Source organism: Nicotiana tabacum, chromosome 19 (genome assembly GCF_000715075.1).
Source record: "Nicotiana tabacum cultivar K326 chromosome 19, ASM71507v2, whole genome shotgun sequence".
Classification (NCBI taxonomy): Eukaryota; Viridiplantae; Streptophyta; class Magnoliopsida; order Solanales; family Solanaceae; genus Nicotiana; species Nicotiana tabacum.
Genome location: NC_134098.1, coordinates 140,520,793 through 140,539,613, shown reverse-complemented (window position 1 = coordinate 140,539,613; position 18,821 = coordinate 140,520,793). Strand labels below are relative to the sequence as shown.

Genomic DNA, 18,821 nt, shown 5'->3' with positions numbered 1-18,821 from the left:
GATTTCTCCACCTTGTCAAACGAATAGCCTTACTGACACTTCTCTTGCTCTCCAAATTCAGTCGTTCCACTGGTGAAGCAGTCTGCTAAGACTTTGTATTTAAGCCTTGAAGGAAAATGATTTACATCTGTCAAACACTGATTAAAGGCAAACTAAATTCTAGTTGAAGGTTAGGTATCCCAACTATGGGTCTTTCAATTGAATTCTAGTACATCAGAGCGTGTCTGTGGCTGTATCAATTCAGAGTTTGACCGTATGTGTTTTCATGTATATTTTTATTTTTATGCAATACCACTAGGTTAAATGACCTAGTAAAAAGTACTGTAACTTTTTATAACAAACCTAATTTGGTAATATAGTAAATAAGTTAAAACGCTCTGATAGTGTAAAAATCAATTACTCTACTGAAGTTGGAATAGGGAGGATTAATCCCCACGGCCTACTAGCTAAAAGTTGTGTTTTTTGGTTACAAAAAAGAAATGTTTTGATCTATGTACGGAAAAGAGATTTGCAAATGCGACTATATCCAGACTTAACTGCTCAATGTTTATTCTGTAAAGAAAGACAAATGACATTCACAGATTGTTTTTTCTCCTTTTCTTATTCTTCTGCTAGCTTCAAAGTTGAGAAGTTGCTCTACCCAAAGATTATGTAAATGCTTCTCGCTGCTGTGTAGGTAGCTCTAGTTCAGGTTCAAATGCTGTTAGCCGAGAAAAATACTGATCTACCATGTCATCTGTTACTTTATCCAAGCTTGGAGGATCCCACTGCACGTTTTAACATAAATCAAGAAATGCTCTCCAAGGTTAAAGTTTACTGTTAGGAAAATTCCTCCGGGAAGGGGATCATAATTCATAAAAATAGCATATTGGTCCACAATAATATTGATTTACCTTAGGTGCAAAATCTCTATCCACAAGCCGTGCACGAACCCCCTGATAGGAAGATATTAGTACACTGTGATGATCATCTACGGAATTTAGCACTGAGACCTTTTTTGAGCAGCATATATTACCTCACAGAAGTCATTAGTTATTTGTCCAGAGAAAGCTTGCACTGACATTCGATACTCACGAATTAGACACTGGTCCAGAGTTTGATGTCTACCTTCGCGTATCTGATCGGAAGCATTGTTGGAGGGTCATCTCACAATGCCCTGATGGCAGAGGGGAAAAGGAGAACATTCTATCTAAAAAAAACTTACAGATCTCAGTGAAACCTTCAAGCTCAGTGGGGTTGTTTTTCGTAGTTTTCTCAATGTTAAAATACACCATGCATCATGCTTCTTGGCTGCCTCACTTTCCTGGCAAAATTCAAATTTTTTTTTAAAAATGTAATCACACCCGTCCTTCAAAACTTCCACGCATGTAGTAGACTTTATATGTTTACTTAAATACGTTAGTGTCAGTATTTTAGAAACAAAATGAAAATCCATCTCGCTCGAAAGAGCACCCAGAGGTTGTAGATGCAAACGCAAATGACTCAGTTTGTACTATGGTGCAAAAAAGTGCAGCATTTAAAGGCTTCTCCGTGCAATTTATATGGGGATGTTAGAATTTCCACAATATGCTTTTGCCCAAAGAATGATAGATATAGGTTAGTGTGACAATAGCACTAGGACCTATAGGTACATTTTGAACCCCGGGGAGCAAGCAAAGAGTATGCTGAGCAATGATCATTGTGTTGTTTCAGATTTTTCAAATAGTGGTAACTTGTGATGGCCGAGGTATTAAAAGCAAAGCAATCAGATGCTGAACATTATTGCATTGATCAACTAAAATTATGTTTCCACTGGCACCTAAGGGTGTAGACTATAGCCTAATAGTCAATGAAGTCAGTGAAAACCATGGGAGACTAGGTTCAAATCTAGTAGAGAGTCAGAGACAAAGGCTAGGTGATTTCTTCCTATCTCCCTAATATTTGGCGAGTAGCAAGTACCTGCTAGAATAGTCGAGATGCGAGCAAATTGGCCCAAACACCACCGTTCTAGAAAAGAATAATGTTTCTACTGGCCACGGTTTGACTCTATGCCCATCTGATCGAGTTTCTTACCCGGTAATAGCCTTCACACCCCAGTCTAGTGGAATTAAGATGTGCTATCCTATATAGGCTTACTTCGCCCTCCTATGTTGGCAAGGCTTCTACCTTCTGAATACCACATGTTTAATTCCTGTTCTTTCTTTTCTCACTAGAGATATTAAGCAAATTAAAAACAAATAACATCAGAATTTTGTATCTTTCAGAGACCTTTTCAGCATATATTTGGGAAACAAGTTACACATTCAGAGGAACTATATGCTCACCAAAGCATCAATAATTTCTTCGACTGTGTCATGGCTGAAACATTTATTGAGAGTTTCAATCCTAAAGAAAGAGAAAAGATGGATTAGATTAAGCTATCAAATACAGATTGATCTGCAAGCAAGACCACACAAACTTGATAAGAATTTCTTTTTATAAAAACAAAAGGTTGAACAAGAGTACATACAAAAACCAAAAGATCCATGCGAAACTATGACAAAAGTTATCATGAACCACAAAGTTTTAAGAATGAAGTGTGAATTTTCAGAGAGCTGAAAATTTGTTCCACTAGTTGATGTATTTTAATATAACTCAAGGAAAAGTTGGTGCCATTACCAGTTTCTCTATAATGGAAAAAACAATTTCGCCACTTACAAATCTAATGAAGCTAAATATGAAGAGCTAATTGCAGGATTTTGTGTTTATTAAATTAAACAATTTACCAGAAATTACCAATTTGATTCCTCGAAGAAGAAAGTAAGAGATTGATTTGCAATTCTTTCTTTTTGAGTAGTATGAAAAATGTTATGAAATAAGGCCAAGTGTCTCATCCAATTAAACCTATAACTTGCTTTCCAACAGCAGGTAAGATATTGAAGCAAGGCTGCAGTGTGTCCATTTATGATTTCAATCAATTAACCAAGAGCTTCTTTCTATGTTCTATAAGAAATGTGTATGGGATTCCCCGAAGATGTAGGTAGGGAATCCGCTGACTGGTGTGGTATATATTCTTGATTAACAACTAGAAAAGGTGTTTCAAATCCAATAGCAGCCCATAACACAAAATGGTAATTTGTATCAGTCCACCCCCTTTCAAACTGTAGCAAGAACTAACATATTTATGGACATTACATTTTACATGTTTACCAAGGATGACAGGTACCTGTGAAGTACACTTGTTGGATCTGGATGGACAATCTCTCCACAATTTTCAAGAGATCTTTCAATCACTGAGGGATCATCAGTCATCAATTTACCAAGTTGTTCCTCAATTAAGGGAAGCTTCTGAGAGGATTGGAGAAGGCAGAGAAGCAGTTTTCAGAGCAAAAGTCAAATAACCAAAGTATGCTATTGGTACCTAGGTGCAAAACAAATTTAAGCACAGGTATTAGACTTACTGCACTGTGTAAGTAGTGAGTGGCAAGCCCACAGGATATCATTTCTGCTCCATTGATCTTGTCTCCAGTTAGGGCCAGGTACTCTCCTGCAAATTGAAAACATTTAAATTGCTTTCTTCCATGCTGATTTTTTCTTTCATTTAGGCAGTAGCAAATCTCGAAACAGATGAGAGACAGAGAGAGAGGCAGCATACTAAAAACATATTCCACTTGGAACCACAAAATAGTAGTAGCATAAGATAGATAGGGCTTACATGAGCTGACATGAGTGCATTAGGTTGCTTAACATTTATATGCCATAGAATATGAAGTCATCAAAGAGCCAACCATGTAGATGCAGTGCTACATGATCTAGCATGAGTTATGAGTTATCGGTGATATCCACAAATAAAACGCTTGTAATCCACTAATTTTAGTCTGCCACCATTTAAAGCTAAATATTAAATAGACAGAACTACATATTAACATCATCGTATGAAGTTAAATTGTTTTTAAAAAAAAAAAAGAAACAATGGCAGTCCAGACAAATTCTGAACAGAGGCAGGATTCAAAGTCATAATCTTCAAAATACACGAAACAGGAGGAGGAACACAAGCTTAGTTCCAAAGAGATAGGGAAAAATAAGATGAAGTAAAAAGAACATCACGTTAGTACAAATATTTTGATAACAAGCATATAAGAAGGGAAACGTCCAGATATGACAAGCTTATTTTTTCTCATAGAAGATGGGCATCTCCCCAGAGAAGAGGAGGGGTGTGTGTGTGTGTGGGGGGGGGGGGGGGGGGCTAGGGAGTGGCGGGGATCAGAAAAGTAGTTTCCAACTAGATAATTCATCATCAAAGACGATCAGCTACATGACATGATAGAAGTTACTGATGGATCCAAACCACAGCATGAGATCAGCAAAAGAATATACCCAAATAACCAGGGAGGTGTGAAAGGTAAAATGACGCCCCAGCATCGGGATGGTAACCAATCAATGTTTCTGGTGTGGCAAAAACCTACATGATACAAGACTCAATACCCTTATAAGAACTCTGAAAAATCAATCTAACAGCACTTGAAACACCTAAACTATAACCTCGCACACCGGCCAAATTTGATAGAACTCTTTGACTATTAAGTTCGATAAAAAATTTATTTTCCTGCACATTCCTTTAGTTCTTGAGAAATTTAAAATCAGGTCATAGCATTTAAATAAGACCAAGATATCTTAATGTTTTCAGCACTTCAAACGCTAAGCCTGTGGTTATAAGTCATATATAACGGAAATAAACAAGCTTCATCACGAAAAGTCAAAAGATTTGATAATATACAATTGTAATTACTATTTAATTTTTTGGTATAAAGAAATTTCATCAATATAGAGCATTCAATTTAAGAAGATTAAAAGATGAATTTTATCAAATTAACTCGGTTGAACTCATAAATAGAGAATAACTAATGAGGCCAAAACAGTCAATAGAGGAAAAGCAAGAGAAGGGGCAGAGGAAAAATTTGCTGAATAAGTTTGTAGCACTAGGATTTGAACTTCTTCCTGAAGAGAACTTATTCAGATTTAAAAGAACAGAAAGTTCATGATATGTGAAGTCACTAAGCTTTAGAGCACAAATGAAACTTCACATTACTTAGCAATGTAGTCTAGCAGTTCTTGAACTAGGAGAATTTATTCTGAACCAACAAATGAAAAACTTATGCAAACAAAATACAACTAATATTTTCCATACAGTTTTCTCAGTTGCAACACGGAAAGTTCCAGGAATTGAGATGCCAGCCCCACCACCCATGGTAATTCCATTCAAAAGAGCAACCTGCATATGGCATCTGAGGATTAATATCTATACTTGGAAACCGCATCCAGGGACCAGCTAATGTCAACAGAAGTATGACAAGTACTGAATATGCAATGACTGAATTCCTTTAACATGGAAATGAGGAGGTGAGAGAGCGAAGTAACTCACATCAGAAAGTGCGCAAAAGGCTCTAGTCGATAAAAAGATACAAAGAGATAAGGATGATATAACTACTGATAAACGCACACCGGATTTCTGAACTAAAAAAAGACGTATATTATGATTAATAAAAGAAAAAAAAGACCATTAAGGTTGCACCTTGTCAAAGCAGAAAATGATCACATGATTTTAACAAAACAAACAACTTCCAAAATTGAGGAGATATAATTTCATGGGCAGAAAGGAACAGACAAAGTATAGGTCTAAACAGGTGACCACTTTGTTGAGCATCAACAATAGCTTATCCCAAATCTTTCATTTCAGAAGTCAAAGAACACAGCAGCAAGAGAACTATGAATGAACTAAGAAAATGGAGTTGAATATCTATGAATAATTGAATCAAATTTGCATTTGTCTAAGAAGGTTCTTTAAACTTATGAATATGTGACTGATTATATTTTCCTCAACAGGCATAGTTATGAAGATTGTATAGCAGCCAGCATGATATCGTAATGTTGCTACCATTTCAAGTTTGTGAATAAGATCCAATTTTGTGAATAAGATCCAATCAAACTTTGGCAAGACACATCTAACCTCTCTGAATACCTTTTTAATTCAAAAAGAAGTGATTGGTGTAATTAACTGGCGAGGTGCTGCCTTTGCAGCAGCTTAGTCACAATAAGATGAGAGAGAATCCAGTTAACAGAACCAAGTAATCTTCTAATAAATCCAGATATTTCTTTTGATAAAAGATAAATCCAGATATTTTTATAAGAGTATCCTTGAAACTGCCAGCATAAAGTACAAAGGTGTTAAAATTTCAATATGCATTGGCCAATATAAGATGAAAATGTTGATTCACCATCTAATAGAACTTACATATATTTTTAGAAATTCTTAGGTTCCAACTACAGAAGCATATTTTATTATGTGGAAGTCTGGATGCACAGTTAGATCACAACATAAAAGACATGTAACTACAACATTTATTTTTTTGATAAGGTAAATTGTATTAATCAAAAGGGAGAAAAAGCTCCCGCATACAAGAAGTATACCAAAAAGTAGAGAATTTACATCACAACATGATTCTCTACAAAAGTCGCCCAATCTTCTACACAAGTAGGGGCTATATGGGTGCACCAAAAAGCGATCAAAGATAAAAGACTATTCTTAAGATGTGAAAAAGGAGACTCAATCCCCTCAAAAACTCTCCTATTTTTCTCTCCCCAAACTATCCACATGAGAGCTAACAGGGCGAACTTCCATGCCTTTTGCTTGCTTCTTCTGCGAAAACCGGCCCAGCTATATAGCATGTCCTTTACAGTGTTTGGCATCACCCATTGAACACCAAAAAGATTCAGGATTGCCCTCCACAAACCCGAGGACACAGGGCAATGCAACAGAAGATGATCAACTTCTTCCCCTGAGCTTTTACACATGTAGCACCAACTAACAAGTGTAATTCCTCTCTATCGCAGATTTTCAGCTGTCAAGATCATTCCCCTCGCCGCTAGCCATGCAAAAAAGCACACCTTCATGGGCGCCTTAGGAATCCAGATCGAGGAGTATGGAAAAGTAGCCTCCTCTCTCACCAACATACTCTGGTAAAAGGACTTTACGGTGAACAAACCATCGCCACGCAACCCCCATCTCCAAGAATCGCAAGATGGATGGGGCCTGTCTTGCCCGTATATCAATGCCAACAAATTTTGGAGCTCCGCGATCTCCCAGTCTTGCATGTTCCTTCTAAAAGAGAGGTCCCATACTACCCCCTTCATGCTCCTTACGAATCTGTTGGACAATCAATTCCTTCTGGTTTGAAACTCTGAAGACATGGGGGAAAGAGGCCCTCAGAGTATCCTCTCCACCCCACCTGTGATTCCAAAAGCTGATTCTCCTTCCATCTCCCACCTTGTAAGTGATGTTGCCATAGAAAGCTTCCTAGTTCTTCATGATGCTCCTCAACATGCCACACCCGAACGGTGTTGTGATTGCCTTGGTCCTCCAACCCTCTCCCGTGGAATCGTACTTTTCTGCCAATTAACTAGATGAAACTTTCTAGTTCCATCCGTTGCATTCCAAAGAAAATTCCTTTGAAGTCGCTCCAGTTTTTCTGTGATGCTCACGGGAGCTTGCAACAGGGACAAGTAATAGGTAGGGATACTCGACAAAGTGCTTTTGATAAGCACTTCCTTACCGCCTTTTGACAAGTACTGTTTTTGCCAGCCTGCTAATCTTTTTTCAACCCTTTCAATGACTTAATTCCAAACCGTAGTATCCTTATGTAAAGCACCCAATGGTATAACCAAGTAAGTAGTGGGAAGAGAGCCCAACTTACATTTGAGAACATGAGACAAAGCATTAATGTTAGCAACCTCACCCACCGGAAAAATCTCACACTTACCGAGGTTGATTTTGAGTCCTGATACTATCTAAAACCACTGCAGGACCTGCTTCAGGCAGGTCAACTGATCCATATCGGCATCGCAGAAAACCAGGGTGTCATCTGCGAAAAGCAAATGAGAGACTCTCCGGGCACTGAGCACCCCGATCGGAGCTGAGAATCCTCTCAATAAGCCTCCACCCGCCACACGATCCATCATTTTACTCACAGCATCCATCACTAGAATGAATAGCATGGGGTATAGGGGGTCACCTTGCCTGAGACCCCTGGAGCTGCCAAATAAACCACACGGGCTACCATTAACCAGGACAGAGAATCTGACAGAGGAAATGCAGAACATGATCCATCCCCTCCATCTTTCCCCAAACCCCATCCGCATCATAATGAAATCCAGGAACTCCCAATTAACATGGTCCAAAGCCTTCTCAAGGTCCAACTTGCATAGTAAATCGGGTTCTCTATTTCTCCTTCTGGAGCCTACAAGTTCATTTGCCACCAAAGCAACATCCAGGATCTGCCTACCTTCCACAAACGCATTTTGGGAGGACGAGACAGATACGTCAAGAACCTTCTTGAGTCTGTTTGAGAGCACTTTAGAAATAATCTTGTAAATGCTCCCCACGAGACTGATAGGCATGTAGTCTCTGATACAAAATGTGCCTTCTTTCTTAGGCACAATAGTAATAAAAGAAGCATTGATACTTCTCTCGAAAACATCATTCACGTGGAAGTATTCAATGACTTCCATCAACTCCCCCTTAATGGTGTCCCAGCAAAGCTGGAAGAAGGCCAAGGAGAAGCCATCAGGCCCGGAGGCCTTGTCACCAGCACAACTCGACGCATCCTCGTGCACCTCCTCCTCCTCGAAAGCCCTTTCTAGCCACTCATTGTCTCCCTCCCCTATGTGGTCGAACTCTATTCCTCCCAAAATAGGCCTCCAACTAACTTCCTCTTTGTATAAGTTCTCATATAACCTCACTATCGCCCCTTTTACCTCCTCCTCTCCCTCAATCCTCACCCCGTCCACAATTAAGGACTCTATGAAGTTTCTCATTCGATTTGCAACCGCAACCCTGTGGAAAAACTTGGTATTCGAATCCTCCTCCTTTAACCAGAGCACCCTCGATTTTTGCCGCCATCTAGTCTCCTGAGCAATTGCTAACTCGATTATTTCCCTCTTAACCTCCCCCAATCTCGCTTTCTCAGATTCATCTCGCTCCCTCGCCCCTTCCCCTCTCTCTAATTCCCCCATTTCATGCATAAGCTCCCTCATTTTGACCTTTACCCTCCCAAAAACCTCCTTATTCCACCTAATAATATCTCCCTTGAGCAATTTGAGTTTCTTCGACAGACGGAATGAAGGTGACCCTGATAACCGTAGCTTGTCCACCATTCTTTCACTTTGTCACCAAATCCTGGCACTTTCAACCACATGTTCTCGAATCGGAAAGGAGCACGCACCCCCCTCCCTCTGCATCCATCTAGCAAGATAGGCAAATGATCTAAAGTCAGCCTGGGTAAAGGAATCTGCAGCACATTCGGCACCAGCTCATCCCAGGAGGGCGATATCAAAAATCTATCAAGTCTAGACCTTGAGTTGGAATCCTCCGCCCTGGCCCAAGTAAACATTTCCCCAGACAGAGGAAGATCAATGAGAAAGTGATCATTGATGAAGTCAGAAAACTCCTTCATGGCCCTAGAAATCAAACAATACCCTAATCTCTCCTCCGGGAATCTAATAGTGTTAAAGTCTCCCCCTAGAACCCATGGAATGTCCCATTCCCCCATAATATTGGCCAGTTCCTCCCAGAAAGACACCTTGGACCCTTCCCCTACTGGTCCGTACACTCTCCCAAATCCCCACTCCACCCCACTCACTTTATCTTTGACGAGAGCTGCTAAAGAAAAAACTCCCTTCTTAATCTCCTTTACCTCCAAGCTTCTATCATCCCACATAAGTAGAATGCCCCCGGCACTTCCTGCTGCTGGGACCCAGTCATATTTCACACAACTACCTCCCCAGACACTTCTCACGATCGCATCCGACAAAACTTCCATTTTGGTCTCCTGAAAACAAACTAGGTTGGCACCCCCCTCCCTAACTCCCACTTTGATGATGGCCCTTTTGTTTGGGTCATTCATCTCCCTCACATTCCATGAAAGAATCTTAACTTCCATAAGTAACAATAGCCCCCTTTTCCCCACCCCCACCCCTTGCCGAGGTCCCTTTCTCTCTGTCACACACCCGGCCCCTTCTCTGATATACCACTACGTCCCCTAAATTATTTTGCTTAACAACTTTACCCAACTCCCTCCCTGCAACTTTATAAAAAGACGGTTGCTCAATCTCCCTCAACAGTTCTAGCACCTGATTCCGGCTTAGTCCACTGATCCCAAATTCAAATCCCCCGTCTCTTCTTGATCTAACATCTGATTCCGGCTTAGTCCACTAATCCGATGAGTCCTCCCCTCCCTTCAGAGACTGATTTTCCCTCCCCTCCCTTCTATTTGACCTTCCCTTTTCTTCCACCACTACCACAGACATAAATATAGGGCAAAATTCAAGGCTCAACCAAACCCTGTAACTCAAGTAGCCATCTTCCACCACAGTAGAGACAGGGATTCTGCCCCCTTTCCTCACCACAATCCTCACTCGCGAGAGATCGTGTAGGCTGCAAGTGACATCAATAAAAACCCCACAGATTTCCCCAATCTTCTTAAATAGATCAAGACACCAAAGATGCACCGGGAGCCCACCATATTGACCACCAAAGTTTCGCCGGGGAAACGAGGGTCGAGACACCCATCGTGCTCCACCCATCTGTCTAGCTTTAAGAAATTCCCATCAAACCACTTGTTTCCTTTGACAAGAATTTTTGAAGCTTGAGACTCGTCAACAAATCGAAAGAGATATTGCGTGTCCCCCAGTTGCGATATTTTCAGTCCGTCATTGACGTTCCATACCTCTGCTGCCCAGTTCCTAACAGCCTCTGGAGAACCAACCCATTTGGAGAAAGACCCAATTAGACAAGATTCCAAGAAACCCTTGCGCCTGAGGGTGTGCTCCTGAGACAGCGAGAAGTGCGGCTCCTGTCCTACGTCGAGCTTTCGATGGCATCTTCTCCCAAGTTCTAGGGTTGGTCAAGAGGCAGCTTTGACGAAAGACATGTTTTCCAGCTTTCTAGATTCTAGAGAGAAGTAGGAGCTTCTCTCTCTAGAGTCCATCATATCTAAATTCGACCGTCCCAAAATACTATCCGTAGCTCCGGTGTTGCATGATGCCGGAAAATTCATAGAATGCCACCTGAATCTCAAGATTTTCGCCGGAAAAATAGAAGAAATCTTCTGATTTAGGAGGAACTGGGATGGGAAGGCTCGGAAAAGCCTCGCGAAGAAGCTGTCTGAAGGAGTAGTGAGGTCTGGTCGGAGAAAGCCTCACCCCTCGCCGGAAAATAGTAAAAGTCGTCGAAATTTGGAATTTTTTGGACGGGAAGGCTCGGAACAGCCTCGCGATGAGGCTGTCTGAAGGGGAAAAGTCAGATCTGGCCGGGATATGCCTCACGCGTTGGCGCGTGGCTGAGAAGTCGCCGGAACAGGGCCGCGCGTGAGGGCGCGTGGGTGGTCGTACGCCGGAGGTTCTAGCTGGGTTTTGGTCACGATGGGCTTGTCTCCTGGAGGGTGGTAGTACAATTCTAGGATTCATGAAAGGTAAGTGCCTCGGGGTGAGTGCCTGAGAGGCAGAAAACAGAAGAAAATTCAAGTCAACAGCTTCTTTTAGTATCTGATGTTTGAACAATAATGATACTTACATGTGGCTTCAAGAGTGTGCCAACAACGTATACTAAGTTATTTATTGTCCAACAAAAATCCTTACAGTCTTGAAGATTCCCTGCATCCATCCAATACAAATAATATTACACAAAGAATGGAGAAGATCAAATTAAAATTGAGGTAATAGAAAATTGGCAGCATGAAGATGCCTGCTGCAGTTTTTAAAACGATGCAGAAACGTTTTAATTGTTCCCTAATATAAATAGATATCAATTGCCTACTCACTAAAAACAACAGAACATCCAGCTACCGACACAAATAGCTTAATTAAGATAATTCACATCTAAACAACTTCTTCACAACCCAATTATACAATTACCGACAGTGTTTAAATATCTAAAAGTCCTCTAACCATGTATCACTTGCAACATAGCAGAATATGAACAAGTTCGCCGCGAAGTACAACAGTCAAAATGACGTACCATACCTTGTTTTAGCAAATTATAAATAGTGACAATGTCACCCCCAGCAGAAAATGCCTTGCCACTTCCCTTCAACGTTAAAGAATAGAGTGACTCAGTTATTACTCAGTAGATTAACATATGTAACTTCCCCTTAAAATAATCCAGAAGAACAATAATAGGAGAAGCCATATAAAAATTCAAACAGAAAATTTACTCAACAAATTACCTTCAATACCACGAATCCAATAGCAGGATCATCTTCCCAATTTTTGTACAGCTTCAGCAATCTATCCACCTAAACACAACAGTGTCAGGGAGATTTTATTATTTATTTTTTAAAAATTATAACTATAAATGGGGTGTAGGGGAAATAGGGAGGGGATTACAAGGTGGGGAATCGAACTCTCACCAATAAGGTGAAAATTCAAATAGCCAACAACCAACTGGAGTACTATGATTTCCCAGTATCATGGATAGTCATTCCCAAGACCAAATCAACAGCAAATTCAACATAAAAACACGATTCTGATTTCAAAACACGATTTTAATCAAAAATCTAAAAAGAGAGCAACCGATTTCAAAAATGGCAAAAACAGAAGTAAAAAGTAAAGGTCTTTAAAAGGCAGGAAACTAACAACTGAATAATTGAGAGCATTTAACACATGGGGTCTGTTAAGGATTGCTGTTCTCGAAGAAGCTTTTCCCTCCACTAACACCTGAAAAATACAATTCATATTTGTAAACCAAATGGAATTTTAGATAAAGAATCATAAATTGGATTGACAAAAATTTAAAAAAAAAATCAGAAGAACTGACGGTGCTTTCGGGTTCATCAACAAGGCCATTGCTAGAGACACTGCAAAAGCTTCTGGACTGAGAAACCAAGCGCGAATTCTGCAGTAAACGCCTCAAAATACTTGCTGATTTGAAACTCTGCATATTTCTGTTTGGCTTCTTTTTGTCAAAGATTTTTCTTTATATTGGTAAAGTAGTAGTCTTTGTCTTTTCTTCGATACACAGAAGAAACAGCAAAATAAGAGATAGAATCACAGATTGCTTGTCAAAAACGGCTCACATTTGACGTGACCATTAAATAGGAGCCAAACCTCAGATTGCTTTTCTAGTTTTCTATATTAGTTTCATGTCACATGTGCCATCTTTGAAGCAAAAATAAAATAAAATTCCGTTGACAAGTGCAAAAAAGGCCCACAAATTGGCCATTCCTTCTGACCAGGTACTTCAACCCTGTATTTTGGCTCCTAAATTTTGGCACAGACCATAAAACAATATTCAATATTAGATTATTTGGAATATCCTACAAAATTCTAGATTGAGAAATAGCTAAAGCTTAAAAAAACAAGGGATTTTTACGTTGTAGAGCACTAATTAAGAATCTATTTAATAAATAACAATGCTTTTGATTTATTTTTAAAATAGCAGATTTAATAACAATTGTAGCACAAGATGCTCACGTGCAATAATTATCAGGTTTAGAAACTAATAAATACTAACCCTCAAATTAAGGGGGTGACTTTAAATTCTTATCAATTTATTCCCCATCCTCTTTCATGATAACTCTATCACTTTTAGTATTTAGATTTATTAACATAAGTAAATCTGCATTTTTTCTAAATAAATTGCACAAATAAACACAAATGAATATACATTATTTCATTATTATATCATTTAAATTTTTATATACATTATAGATAACAATAATATTATACTCTATGAAATTATACAACTATCATGTACTTTGAATATACAATATTCATAAAATAAATATATGATATATTTTGAGTAATAAAATTTAAAATACTCTGAATATATATCGTATATATTCATGGAATTGATAAAATAATTATGTATATGTATATCCAAATATCATAATATTATATAAAAGTAATATTTAAATATACTTCATAATATACTTATTAAATAATTATTTATTATACCAGTTATATATAACGTATATAATAGGAGTAGTTATTTATTAGTTATTTATCCAAGTATGCATTATTATCCAAACATTCCCGTTTATCAATAAAAAATCATTTATACAAATGATAAAATGTGTATAACCACCATAATAGGTAGAGATGGAAAGTAATAAAATCATTATTTATGACAAAATCATTTTAAAAGAAAAAGATAAAATCATCTGTTGAGTATTGATTAGCAATAAAATGCTATTAAATGCTTAAGGAAAGGTGTGACTTCCTTCCAATTGAATTATGATATATGTGCAAATATATAATTGCCAAAAATGTCAATTAAGTAATTATGCTAAGATCCTGTAAAAGTTTTCAAAATACTGCCCAGTTATGTTTTTTCCCCTAAAAACAACAACAATAACAACAACAACAACTCAGTATAATCCCACTAGTGGGGTCTGGAGGTCTGGGGAGGGTAGTGTGTACGCAGACTTTACCCCTACCCTACCCTGGGGTAGAGACTGTTTCCAATAAACCATCGGCTCCCTGCCTTTAAGAACTCCCCAAACACATACTTGTTTTTCGCTTCTTAAATAATTCTAATATCAAACTGAAATTAGTAAAACTATTTGTAGCAACTACAAAATAAAGTTTTAATAAAATTAGATAATCTTGACTTTTTTCAAACCCCTTGATCTGTTAAAATCATCCCTCAAACCCCTTGATCTGTTAAAATCATCCCAGGTGACATTAATATCTGAAATAATTCTGGGAAGAATCTCTAATATGATAATATAAAGGGGTAAAACGAGTATTTAAAAATTCATTTGAAAAATGAGGGAAGAATGTCAATTATTTATAGTTGGAGGGAGAGTTCGGTTTTTAAAGCAATGTTGTTTATCACCCATAAGTTTTGGGTTTTTTTTTTCCTTCTATAATTAACTAATTAAAAATAGCAAAAGAAATAACATATCCGATTGAGTGAGTGAGTCAGCTCCATTGTATGTAGCCACCATAAAGACCGAAATTCTTCCGTCACGGAACTTCTTGCAATCGCTTTCTTTTTTTCTTTTTGGGTAGACAATATCTTTTTTAGTTTTTATTAAACTCGGAGATATAAAACTATAAAAGTAGGAGAAGGATAAAAGAAAATAACGATATGTGAACTCACATGTACTGTACGTGAAACTTTTATCAATACCACTAAAGTAGTGATAAAGTAAAGAAATATAGCAAAGAATTAAGAAATAATGCAAGAATATCACACTTGAAATTTGAACATATAAACAAAAGTAATTTATAAATCACTTTTATAACTACACTAAAAAGAAATTCCTTATATTAAGCAGCAACAACAACATACCCAGTATTATCCCACAACGTGGGGTCTGGAGTAGTATGTACGCAGACCTTACCCTAACTTGTGAGGATCGAGAGACCGTTTCCAATAGACCCTCGGCTCAGGAAAGTATAAGCACCACATTAATGAAAATATAGACAATAGATATAGCACCAAAAAATCCATATAAAAGAAGAATAAAAACAACAAGATAGTAAGGTAATCAACAATGAAAGAAAACGATGGTTAGTCATAAAAACCTACTACCAACAGAAAGCGAGACTGCGTGCCAATACTACTGTTATGAACACTCTAGACTACCTACCCTACTACCCTAATCCTTGACCTACATACCTTCCTATCAAGGGTTATGTCCCCGGTCAGCTGAAACTGCGTCATGTCTTGCCTAATCACCTCTCACCACTTCTTATTTGGGCTACCTCTACCTCTCGGTGGACCCTCCAATGTCAACCCCTCACACCTCCTCACTGGGGCGTTTGTGCTCCCCATCCTCCTCACATGACCAAACCACATAAGTTGTACTTCCCGCATCTTGTCATCAATAGGGGCCACACACACCTTGTCGTGAATAACCTCATACCTAATCCTATCTAACTTGGTGTGCCCGCACATCCTCATCTCTGCTACCTTCATCTTCTGGACATGAGCGATCTTGACTGGCCAAAACTCAGTCCTATACAACATAGTCAGTTTGACCAACACTCTGTAGAACTTATATTTAAATTTCGGTGGCATCTTTTTGTCACACAAAACACCGAAAACGAGTCTCCATGTCATCCATCCCGCCCCAATACGATGTGTGATATCTTCATCAATCTCCCTACCCCCTGAATAATAGACCCAAGGTACTTAAAACTTCCTCTCATAGGGATGTCCTGCGAGTCCATCCTCACCTTCATTCCCCTCCCTGAGTCCCACCACTAAACTTACACTCCAAGTATTCTTTCTTGGACGTGCTCAACTTGAAACCTTTAGACTCTAGGGTCTGCCTCTATGCCTCTAACTGCGCGTTCACACTGCCTCGTGTCTCGTATCAATACAATATCATCTGCATATAGCATGCACCACGACACCTCCCCTTGGATGTGGCGTGCCAGTACGTCCATCGCCAGGGCAAACAAAAAAGGGCTAAGTGCCGACCCCTTATGCAACCCCATCATGACCGGAAAATGGTCTGAGTCTCCATCCACCGTCCTCACTCGGGTCTTTGCTTCATCATACGTGTCCTTAATCACCTTAATGTAGGCAGCATGTACACTGCTAGCCTCCAAACATCTCCATAGAACCTTCATCGGAACGTTATCGTATGCATTTTCTAAGTCGATGAACACCATATGCAAGTCCTTCTTCCTCTCCCTATACTACTCAATTAATCTCCTAACACGGTGGATGGCTTTTGTAGTTAAACGCCCTAGTATAAACCCGAACTGGTTCTCGAAAATAGACACACTCCTCCTCACCCTTAGCTCTACCACTCTCTCCCAAACTTTCATAGTATGACTAAGCAGCTTGATATCCCGGTAGTTATTGCATTTTTGGATATAATCGTTGTTCTTTTATACAGGAACCATCGTGCTTCACCTCCACTCTTCGGGCATCTTCTTTGTTCTAAAAATGACATTAAATAACCTAATGAGCCACTCCAATCTCGCCTTGCTTGAACTCTTTCAAAACTCCACCGGAATTTTATCCGATCCGGTCGTTTTGCCCCTACTCATCTTATGCATAGACCCCTCAACCTTATCAACTCTAATCCGCCTACAATAACCAAAGTCACAATGACTCTCGTAGAATTCCAAATCACCCAGTATAATGCTCATGTCCCCCTCCTCGTTCAAGAGACTATGGAAGTAGGCCAGCCATCTCCGACGGATAAGCCTCTCATCCAACAAAACTCTACCTTCTTCGTCCTTGATGCACTTCACTTGGTGGAAGTCACGATCCTTTCTTTCACGCGCCTTGGCTAACCTGAAAAACCTCTTATCCCACCTCGGCCCTTGAGTTCCTCATGCAAACGATTAAAAGTTGCAGTCTTGGCCGCAGTAACTGCAAATTTCGCCTCCTTCTTAGCTAACTTATAGTGCTCTCTACTCGCCCTCTTCTCCTTCTCGTCTATACTTTTCACTAGCTTCAGATACGCTGCTTTCTTGGTTTCCACTTTTCTTTGCACCTCTCCATTCTACCACCAGTCTCCCTTGTGACCACCAAAGTAACCCTTTGAGACCCTTAATACCTCTCTCGTGGCTTTCCTAATGCACTGTGTAGTCGTGGTCCACGTAGCGCTTGCGTCCCCACCACTTCTCCAAGCCCCCATAGTCAGCAGCTTGACCCCAACTCCTGCGCTTTAGCTTCCGTCAAGACTCCCCACTTGATCCTATGTTGGCTATACACCACCCTCTTCCTCATCTTCCTCGTGATCTCAAGGTCCATGACCATGAGCTTATGAAGAGTCGAGAGGTTCTCACTCGGGATAACCTTGCAATCCATGCAAAGACCTCTATTGGACTTCCTGCAGAGTAGATAATCAATCTGAGTCTCGGCCACCGAACTCCGGAAGGTGACCAAGTGCTTCATCTTCTTCGGAAAACTCGAGTTTGCTATCACCAAATCAAATGCTCTAGCAAAGTCCAACATTGACGTTCCTCCCCAGTTTCTATCTCCAAAACCAAAGCCACCATGCACATCATCATACCCCCAGACGTTGCTCCAATATGACCGGTGAAATCTCCTCATATGAAAAAATTCTCGGTATGGGGGATACCACGCACCATCTCATTCTAATCCTCTCAAAAATGCCTCTTGACTTCCTCATCCAAGTCTGCTTGGGGTGCGTATGCACTGATTATGATCAAAATAAAACCTCCAACAACTAGCTTAATGGTCATCAACTTGCCATTCACCCTCCTAACCTCCACCACTAGTTCACATAGGTCCTTATCAACCAAAATACTTACTCCCGTTCCGGCCCCCACCATCCCAGAATACCATAGTTTGAACCCGTCCACATCACTCGCCTTATCTCCTACCCATCTAGTCTCATGTACACAAGCTATATTAATCTTCCTTTTCTCGAGAATTTTCACTAACTCTACAGATTCCGATCAAAGTTCCTATGTTCCAAAACCCCACTCTCAGCCTAGTAGCTCCCTTAGCCCTCTTATCCCCTTACCCCACACACCTCCTCCCCTGCATCTCATCCAATTCCTTATATTAAGGCGATTCGATAATTTTTATTTATACATTTTGTCGAATTAGATTTTTCTCTTTTCCTTTGTTTTTATTTTTATGTTCTTTTTGTTTTTAAAATGATAAACTCGTGTATATAAAATATAAGATTAATTGTAAAAGTGTCACGTTCTTTATGGGAATTTAAATACTCTAAGCTAAATCGTATAAGGAGAAATCAACTCCCATTTAATTCGTAAGACCGGCTGATCTCCTATGACGTGGCTACTTATATATATATATATATATATATCGTTGGTATGATCTCGGTATCTTGATGGTCTGATTTTAT

At 39.5% G+C, this 18,821-nt stretch overlaps 1 protein-coding gene across 2 annotated transcripts; it reads right to left on the bottom strand.

Annotated features, from left to right (window-relative positions):
• Positions 1-381: 381 nt before the first annotated feature.
• LOC107810235 (3-hydroxyisobutyryl-CoA hydrolase-like protein 1, mitochondrial) lies at positions 382-13,149 on the bottom strand. 2 transcript variants are annotated; one of them, XM_016634992.2, is made up of 14 exons: positions 12,827-13,149; positions 12,646-12,726; positions 12,237-12,305; positions 12,034-12,097; positions 11,585-11,664; positions 5,147-5,230; positions 4,336-4,420; positions 3,420-3,505; positions 3,185-3,306; positions 2,304-2,364; positions 1,205-1,303; positions 1,016-1,117; positions 894-935; positions 382-767 (listed from the first exon to the last, which is right to left on the bottom strand). In XM_016634992.2, exons 1-14 carry the CDS (start codon positions 12,947-12,949, stop codon positions 648-650), a joined length of 1,218 nt encoding a protein of 405 aa, XP_016490478.2. In that variant the 5' UTR covers positions 12,950-13,149; the 3' UTR covers positions 382-647. The 2 variants fall into 2 exon arrangements, with proteins under 2 accessions (XP_016490478.2, XP_016490479.2); XM_016634993.2 differs by lacking the exons at positions 11,585-11,664; positions 12,034-12,097 and having other exon boundaries at positions 12,827-13,145.
• Between the last annotated feature and the right edge of the window lie 5,672 nt (positions 13,150-18,821).